Genomic DNA, 9,502 nt, shown 5'->3' on the forward strand with positions numbered 1-9,502 from the left:
GAAAATAATAGAGAGATGGATGAGCACTTGGGAAGGTGGAGGGAGCAACACCCTGATAACTTTAGTGCTGACCCGATTATAGCCCAATAACCATGAAACTTTTTCATTTGCTTACCTTTGAGACTAACCCAATTAAAGAGATGACCCAAACGAATTTAATCTTCGGGTTTGATACCATACCATACAAATTGTATGTGCAAGAATTTATATATCGATAAAAATAATTTTAAGCCAAAACAAAATATTGATGTATTTATTATTGAAGAAAAACTATGAATTAGTGGAAAGAGAGGAGAGGAGTTGAAAAGGAAGAAAACACAAGCCAGCAAGAAAGTAGTGTAACGAATTTTATAATTGTAGAGAAGAAGAGCATGTCGATCCTTGGATTTTTTTAAAGTGAAAGAAAACCGTTTACACAAAGTTGTACTATGTTACTTGAAGCAAACATGCAAGAGATATAGACAAAAGATAAAAGAAAGAAAATATATGGTTTCGAAGAAAACAGAATGGGAAAGCAACACTACAATTATTCACAATTTGTGAAAAATTCTAGTTTTTTCGGCTTCAAAACCCCACCTTCACATGCCATAAATCTTCCTTTATGCATTTACTCTTCTCCCGCATTCACACACTCCCACTAAACACCCATTAATTGCCTCTATAACTTTCTTCCCTAAATTTCCCCTCTCTATATATTCTCCCCAAAATTCTCAATTTCTAATTTCTCTCTTCTCTTGCAAATCTCAATCTTCTCTTTCTCTCTCTCTTACCAACCATGGCCTCAAGAGGAGGCACTGTTTTCATATTGGCAATGATGGCATTGGTTCAGATGCGAATATGCACGTCGGAGATAAACCGTGAAAACTTCCCCGACGCCTTCGTTTTCGGAACTGCTTCTTCGGCTTTTCAGGTTCGTTTTCGGAACTCATCGTTTCTGCTTCCTCCAAACGATTTTTTTTTTTCAATTATATTTTGTGTGTTTTTTCTCTCTTTGATAGAAAACGCAAAAAACCTTGTCTTGTCATGACTTTACTCTTCTTCGTTTCTGGGCTTTGGGCTTTAGATTCTCTTCTTCCGGCTTCGTGATGTGTATATGCTAACTAACTTCGTCTTTCGACGATGAAGATGCTCGTATATCTCATAGTGATACCACATATTCACATTAGAAAAAAAAAAAGTGTGATATTATAAAAAAAGTATATCATATTCAATTTTGAGATTTTTTTTTCATCGCTTACAACAATATATGTAATACTTTTTTTTTTCTAGACGAATCAGTGTAAATAAGAGATGTCAACAAAATATAAGATGAGTTTTATGCAAGCTTCCACGAAGAATAATGAAAGCGAATGTTATTTTCTCCAAAATTACATCGTTTAAAGTGATTCTACTTTTGTATGCTTTTTCAATTTTTTATCTGATTTAATTAAGTTTTAATTTCTTTGTAAATTTATTACTTTTGATTAAATTTTTATTAAAAATTGTTCTATTTAATGTTTAAACACTTTTGTTCTTTTTTATTGGGAATGCAGATTAATTAGTAACTTATAAACGTTTCTCTTATCTTACATGTATGTTTAATAGCATTAAGAGGATGTGATATTTATGGTTAATATAAAATAAAATTAGTATAAAATGAGAATTAATTTTTATTGTTATAATTAAAAATTATGTTCGATAAAGATGTTAAACTCTTGTTCTTTAAGACGTTTTCGATAAAAAAAAAAAATAGTAGGAATCTTTGTAAATTTACATTAATGACAATACATTTTTATATTAGTAGTAATGAAATTTCGTAACACCATAAACTATAAATAAAATGATAAAATAAGAAAAAGACACATAATCATAAAATTTTAATTAAAAAATCTTATAAAAATTTAAATTGAAAAGTAATCAAATTTAGGATGAATTTAGAATTTAATTAAATCAAACATTCTTATATTATTGATTAAATAATTTTTTTTCTCCTCTTATATTTGTTTAAATATTGTAAAAGAAAATGTTGTTAAATATTGTAGGAGTATAATTTTGCAATGATTTATTACATACGTCATTTTTTGTCCGTAGAGTAGAAGCTTATAGTTCTTTTAAGCAGTAAAACTGTTAATTTTATGCAACTCAGTGAAACTCATAACTTGTTTAATCCTAACTTCATAAAGGTTTAACGTTATGAATTCTTGAATTATTATGGTAATCATAATTCATAAATCTGGAAAACAAAGTCAACAGCAAGTCTACTCGTTGACATTTTGAATTTGCATTTAATTCCAAATTATTTTTGGGTTCGTTTTATTTTTATTCTTCTACTTAATGATAGTTAGTTGGACTTTTTTTTATGTGGAAAATGATGTTTAGTTCCAAAAGGTCGTAACAATGTGGAAAATAAATCAAGTTTAAATAAAAAGACAAATAAGTATATGGTGTGAAGTTATTAATTTTATTACATAAAAATAATATTTTTCTTATACACTGGATTTTAAAGCCTAACTCAGTCCCAAAACTGGATTATAAGATAAGATTTGCAGTTCACTTATATATTATAATTTGATCTTATTTCTAGTCATTGTAGGACTTCCAACACACATATTAAAATTATCAAATATTTTTTTTATTAAAATTTAATTACAATGGTTTGCAAATATATTTAGATGATGCTGTTGTTTTGTTGTATTGGATGTAGTATGAAGGGGCAGTGAAAGAAGATGGGAGGGGACCATCAGTGTGGGATACATTTTCACATACTTTTGGTAAGATTCTTATATCAAACTATGTTTATATGCATTGCTCTAATTGTCCACTTTCATAAATTACATAATACATGGTTTATTTAAGATGTTCACGCAAAAGTAATCACCAAATTTAGTCTTTCATCAATAATTGAATCTTTTTCCCCTAAACTAACGACTTTCATGCAAAATCATTAAGTAGATAATGACGCCGCAAACTGAAATTGAACGTAACTAATTTTCTTTTAATTATTAAATTGAACTAAAAATATATAATTAATGTGACAGTAACTTAAATGAGTACGTGTTAGTGTTAGTTCAATTAAAAATAATGAAAACCATTTCTAATTTACGGTTAAATTAAAAATAAATTATAAAAAAATTTATGATATCTCTCATAGGAAAATTAAACGCCGAATTCATCAAATTCCTGAAAACTTAATTCAGACATAGGGAAATTTTAAATTTGGCAGATTTTCATGCAATAAAGTTGATTTATTTAGATTTAAACATTTTATTGCAGGTAAGATACTTGATTTCAGCAATGCTGATGTTGCTGTTGATCAGTACCATCGATACGAAGTAAGTAATAATGGGTACAGTTAATAATTTTGGTTTTGCAACTTATTTTCTTTACAAACCCCATATTTCGTGATAAATAAAAAGTATAAATTATTATATTTATATTTGAATGATTACAATTTTAAAAATAAAACCATAGATTGTACGTCTGAACATTCTGCATTTGGGTTAAGTTTTTGTAATGTTTATAACATTGTTAAATGAAGATGAAATCTATGTTAAGTGATAGATAAATTCTAATAAATGACACGTCAACTATTATGTAAAACTTATAAGAGTATTTCTTTCGCTTTTAGTTTTTATAAAAAATATTAGTTATACTTTTAGTTTTTAGTAAGTGCCTTTTATTTTATCTTTTATAAAATTTTACTAGTAAAATGAACACATCTATTTTTAATTAATTTTTTTTTTAAGAAAAAACATCAATGCATTATGAGTAATGTGTTTTTCTGCATTTTCTTCAAGGAAATATATATACGTGTCATTAGAACTAGATGCAAAGTTCACAAATTTACAAGAGATGAAAAGGTTATTTAAGCGTATATTATTTTCTAAATTTGAATGTTAATTTTGGTTGGGTTGCCCTTCCTCTATTTTACTTACAAATTGGATGGTCAATTGATCAAATAATCGATTCAAAGAAATCACAAAATCAATTTTACTAAGAAATCTAAAACCGATTGAAAAAACGTCTTTCTTTTTTTGTTCCACATACAAACTTATTCAAATTTTAATTTAATTTAACTTAAAACTTAAAACTTAAAACTTAGCATTGAATTAAATTTAAAATTTAGAATCATAATAGTCATAAAAAATTATAATTATTTTTTTTTTGTGAAGAAGTTCTACTAATTAGTATTTCTTTCAAGAATGAGGCAGCAAAAGTTAAGATGGAAAGTTATTGATAGAGAAAATGGGTAGACTAACGTCAGTATTGATCGAGTGAAAAACATTATAGATATGTCAGAACTTAATAAGGTAAAATTGTAAGAAGTGCCCTATAAAAATAACATTTCAAATTAATGATACAGTTCAACAATTGCTCTAAGTCTTGGTCAACGGTAGTACTCTTTTTGAGAATTGCAAATTGCTTTTTCCTATAGGAAGATGTACAACTGATGAAGGACATGGGGATGGATGCCTATCGATTTTCCATTTCTTGGTCTCGGATATTTCCCAGTAAGCGTTTTCATACTTTTTATTCAAATAGGCAATTTGATTTAATACCATTTACCACCATTATTTCATGCGATTTATCTTATGACACAAATTTTGTAGTAAATGGCTACAGTGCTACAGATTTTTGAAGTAAAATTTTAGGAGCATACTATGTTATAGCGCCTCTTTCTGGATAACAGAGAAAAGGATTGACGCTAACCAAGTTCCAAAAGCACTTTAACCCTTTTCTTGAGTCTAACTGTTGGATAATTTTAACACTAATGCCTTTTTTAGTCTGGAATATTAGTAATTAATTTGAAACTTTTTCTTTAAGTATGCGTAATCTTAAGAAACTGATGTTAATCACTAACATTTCATGTGTTAGATGGATCTGGCCAAATCAATCAAGCAGGGGTTGATCATTATAATAAACTCATAAACGCTTTACTAGCCAAAGGTAACTTTCATTATCCCTGTGTAACTGTTATATTTATATATAAGTAGTGAACATAAAATGCGATTTCCATGTAGAATGTTGTCTGCATCTTCCAAGTTGTTAATCATCAGTAAGTATTATCAAGTCACGATTTATTTGGATGTAGATGTCTTCAATGCTTCTCATTGCTCGATGCGTTACATTTGCAGGAATTGAACCATATGTGACCCTCTATCACTGGGACCTACCTCAAGCATTGGAAGACAAGTATAATGGATGGCTAAACACTTCAATCATGTAAAAATATAATACAACACTTTCAATACTTTTAAAATTATGTTAATTAATGAGAAAATATGCTTATAATTATTTTGTTCTTGTGTGCTTCAGAAAGGACTTTTCAACTTATGCTGAGACATGCTTTCAGAAATTTGGGGACAGGGTTAAGCATTGGATCACATTCAATGAGCCACATACATTTGCCACACAAGGGTATGATGTTGGTCTACAAGCGCCTGGACGATGCTCTATTCTCCTTCACCTGTTTTGTAGAGCAGGGAACTCTGCTACTGAACCTTACATTGTTGCTCACAATGTTCTACTTTCTCATGCGACAGTAGCAGATATTTATAGGAAAAAATATAAGGTAAAAGTTGTGAAAATTATAGTAAAGACATAAGTTCAAGGAGAAACGAATTCTATTCTGGTGGTAGTAATCTTGTTAAGAAAGCAATATGACGAATCAAATGCTGAACACTATTCAGTGTGTTTGTTAATGGTTCATTATTCTTTTAAAAGCTTATGCACGTGTGGATATGCTCCTTCTGCAATTATTTACTCTGTATTAGAAAGCCTAAACATTAATAAGTTTGGTTACTGTAGAGTGCACAGAAAGGATCGCTAGGGATAGCTTTTGATGTCATTTGGTATGAGCCAGCAACAAATACCCAAGAAGACATTGATGCAGCTCAGAGAGCTCAAGAATTTCAACTGGGATGGTAAGTCGTTCACATAGTACCTCATTGAACTATTAATAGTTTCTGTTCAAAAGCATCAATGAAATGACTGAATAAGAAGAAGAAAGGGAAAATTATTTTCACTGGAAGTTCTACGGAGGAGTTGTAAAAAAACTCATTTGTTCTTACATTTGAAAGTAGATCCCATTATATGCTCCCACCATTCAAATGAATACAAGGGCATGATGTCATAATTGCAGGTTTCTTGACCCTTTGATGTTTGGGGATTATCCAAGCTCCATGAGGAGTAGAGTAGGAAATAGGCTTCCAAAATTTTCACAAGTCGAGGCTGCTCTTGTTAAGGGTTCATTAGATTTTGTGGGAATCAACCATTACACCACATTTTATGCAAGAAACAATTCTACTAATCTAATTGGAACTCTGCTCCATGATTCCGTTGCAGACTCTGGCACCGTTACCCTTCGTAAGTTTCATAGCAGACATTACCAAATAATCATTTCTTCATCAAAGTTATTTATAATTTTGTTGTTTTGTTCTGTCACTAAGTTATTGTTTTCCTTCTCTTTGCTTTCAGCATTCAATGGTACTAAAGCTATTTCGGATAGGGTAAGTCATAAACGACTGGTTTTATTTTATTTTTTTCTCATTCAAATACTGTAATGACAATTGTTTGAGAAGAATCATAATCAGATTAAATTTTGGTACTGGAAGCTACTAAGCTAGAGCATACAAAAGTCTTTATCGTTATAATTCGATGTTTGCCACCAAAACTTGTGACAAAAGAATGAGAGAGCCTTGTCCTGGGTTTTCTCTCCTTGTCCTTCTTATACTTAATTTGCATGTTCTATTATAATCAACACTCATTTTATCTATAATGACGAGAGTTACTTACTTAGAGAATAAATGCCATTTTTTTGTTGATCATGTAAATTTCGTCTTGCAGGCAAATTCTATATGGTTGTATATTGTGCCACAAAGCATGAGAAGCTTAATGATCTACATCAAACAAAAGTACGGAAACCCTCCTGTCTTTATCACGGAAAATGGTAAGTTTGACTCCTCTATAATAACTAAGCTTGTTTGTGTTTATATAATAGAACAAGTAGATTTATAGTTTTTTAATAAGCTTGTCAACTTTACTTATTTTAAAGGTTAAACAATCTGACATTTACATATTAAAATCCACTTAATTACTTTTGTCGTTTAACTATTGAGACTTCTTTGTTTTTCTTTAAAGTGAATAACTTCTCAAAGGAGTCAAATCCATAATTTTTTTTTTTTGTATTTTCATTTTCCATAATATGGAATGCAATCTATTTCCCTTTTTTGCAGTAGAATAAAATGGTAGCAAAGGGTGAATACTGTAAGCTAAATATTTTTTTCTCATGACTTTGACAGGGATGGATGATCCAAATAGTCCATTTATCTCCATTAAAGATGCTCTAAAGGACGAAAAACGGATTAGATACCACAGTGGCTATTTATCTTACTTGTTGGCTGCTATCAAGTATGTAATAATGGCTGTTATTACTTGTATCGGAGTTTTAGGAAAATAGCATGAACAATTTCCTAGTTCAGTAAACTAATGAAGTATTGACTTGGGTTGTTGCAGAGATGGGTGCAATGTGAAAGGCTATTTTGTATGGTCACTACTGGATAATTGGGAGTGGTCAGCTGGATACAGTTCTAGGTTTGGACTGTATTTTGTCGATTACAAAGACAAGCAGAAAAGATACCCCAAACAATCAGTCCAATGGTTCAAGACCTTCTTGAATCCTACGAAATAAATGTTAAAATATGTGCAACTGCTATAAAACAAAGTTGTATTTTATTAGATTTGAATTGATAAGATTTTGAAATTTATTTTTATGGCTGAAACTTATTATAATAAAAATTAGATTTAAGAATGATTTGTGAATCCTATGTTCAATCCTATGTTATAATTGAGTTAGTGGATTACCTATGTAAAACCCCATATTTCCCATATTATTATACTTCAAATGCATATATTTACATACATTTACAAGTTTATATCTTGTCAAAATATATTAGGCCAAAGTTTGTAATTATTCATTTTCACACAATTTCATACAACATGCATCTTGTATTTGTTAGAATTTATGCGTTGAGTTGAAGTGGAAGGTGAATGGAACTTTCCAATATTTCATAAACTTATTTTTGCAAATAAATAAACGATAAACTTTAAATGAATGAATTCTTTTATAAAATTAACTTTTGCTAATGTTATATTCAATATTATTTAAATTTTAAAATACATTATTGGTAAAAATTTGTATGAAACTTATTTTTTAAAATTCATATGTAAAACCTACATTATCTATGGATTAAAATCTGTATGTAAATAGCGGTAGATAATTTGGATTTTTCTTTAGTGAGAATATTGCATAATCAGGAATGAGTGATACTCGGTTATAGCACTAACGATGATTAGCGGAATTGACTAGGTGACACCAAGAAAAATGTGAATACTTAGTTGTAATCTTGTTGAAAATTATAGTATAATCCTTTAAGAACCCTTTAAGAAAGTCATAAAGAAAAACTACAGTAGAATTTTATACTGTGTTTATTATTTCAGTCTTACAAAATATTTTTCTTACAAATTTTGTAGTTGCTTATTAATTCAATCAGTTTATAAAATCTCTTCTCATCAAACACTATTTTTATTAAGAACTATTTTTCCCAATTAACTAAACTATTGAAAAACATTTGTTTCTGAACTTGTTTTTATATTTTTATACATATTTATTTAAATTCGATAATGATTATTATTAAATTTATGTATTTTTATTCGTAATGAAAATCACAATTATGTAATTATTTGGGTAAAATAATTTTTGTAATGAAAAATGTTTATCTAAGTATTTTTAAGTTTCAAAGTTTTGGTATTTTTTAGTATTGTGATAGACTTCATATATTTTTTACAATTCACGTTATTCACAATATTTTTACCTGAGACTATATTTGATATATTTATAAATTATACAATGAGCAATTATAATGTACATTATATATTGATATTATAATGTTTTATGTGAATCTGATTTAAAGATATAAAATTCATTATAACTAAAGCATTTTTAAATAATTAAATATTAAATATAAGATGACAAATATACTGAAACATATATCTAAATGAGTACTTTTTAATTTTATTATATTTAAATCATTTTTAATATAAGCTAATACGTCTGGTTATATGTTTAAATAATTATTTAAGTATTTATTGTATTGAAATTATTTTAAATAATTAAATATTAAACTTATAATGATGGCTATGATCATTACAATTTTATAGGATGTATAGAGATAATAAAAATCACATATCTATATCAGAAATTAATGTAATAATATATAGAATGTTCCGGTAAAGGGCCGAGATCCGAACCATCTACACAATTTCCTTTATTCAACCCCCTGTCCAAGTTCTCTCGCGTACTCTTGTGCTCCAGAAGTCCGGAGGGTACCTGCTAAAGGCACTTCGATGCTTAAGTCAGTTTAGTTATTCGATCGGGTATCTTAGCTCAGAATTGAATGCGCAATAAATGAACCTATCTACCTGTGACCTTTGACTCGTATTTATAGTGGTGGACATGGGCCTG

The 9,502-nt window shown here is 28.9% G+C and overlaps 1 protein-coding gene across 1 annotated transcript; it reads left to right on the forward strand.

Annotated features, from left to right (window-relative positions):
* Nucleotides 1–439: 439 nt before the first annotated feature.
* On the forward strand, nucleotides 440–7,841 carry LOC106769201 (beta-glucosidase 40). The gene is made up of 13 exons (XM_014654711.2): nucleotides 440–910; nucleotides 2,684–2,750; nucleotides 3,253–3,311; nucleotides 4,415–4,490; nucleotides 4,855–4,926; nucleotides 5,115–5,202; nucleotides 5,296–5,551; nucleotides 5,788–5,903; nucleotides 6,122–6,345; nucleotides 6,457–6,488; nucleotides 6,826–6,928; nucleotides 7,281–7,389; nucleotides 7,495–7,841. Exons 1-13 carry the CDS (start codon nucleotides 776–778, stop codon nucleotides 7,667–7,669), a joined length of 1,512 nt encoding a protein of 503 aa, XP_014510197.1. The 5' UTR covers nucleotides 440–775; the 3' UTR covers nucleotides 7,670–7,841.
* The last annotated feature ends 1,661 nt before the right edge of the window (nucleotides 7,842–9,502 follow it).

Source organism: Vigna radiata, chromosome 7 (genome assembly GCF_000741045.1).
Source record: "Vigna radiata var. radiata cultivar VC1973A chromosome 7, Vradiata_ver6, whole genome shotgun sequence".
In the NCBI taxonomy this organism is placed as follows: Eukaryota; Viridiplantae; Streptophyta; class Magnoliopsida; order Fabales; family Fabaceae; genus Vigna; species Vigna radiata.

What these genes read in the sequence shown, in the direction of transcription:
- LOC106769201 (XM_014654711.2), top strand. Translation starts at nt 776, where the DNA reads ATGGCCTCAAGAGGAGGCACTGTTTTCATATTGGCAATGATGGCATTG. An exon ending in TTTATAGGAAAAAATATAAG is followed by an intron (nt 5,552 to 5,787) that starts GTAAAAGTTGTG and finishes TGGTTACTGTAG; the next exon opens with AGTGCACAGAAAGGATCGCT. An exon ending in CAAGAATTTCAACTGGGATG is followed by an intron (nt 5,904 to 6,121) that starts GTAAGTCGTTCA and finishes TCATAATTGCAG; the next exon opens with GTTTCTTGACCCTTTGATGT.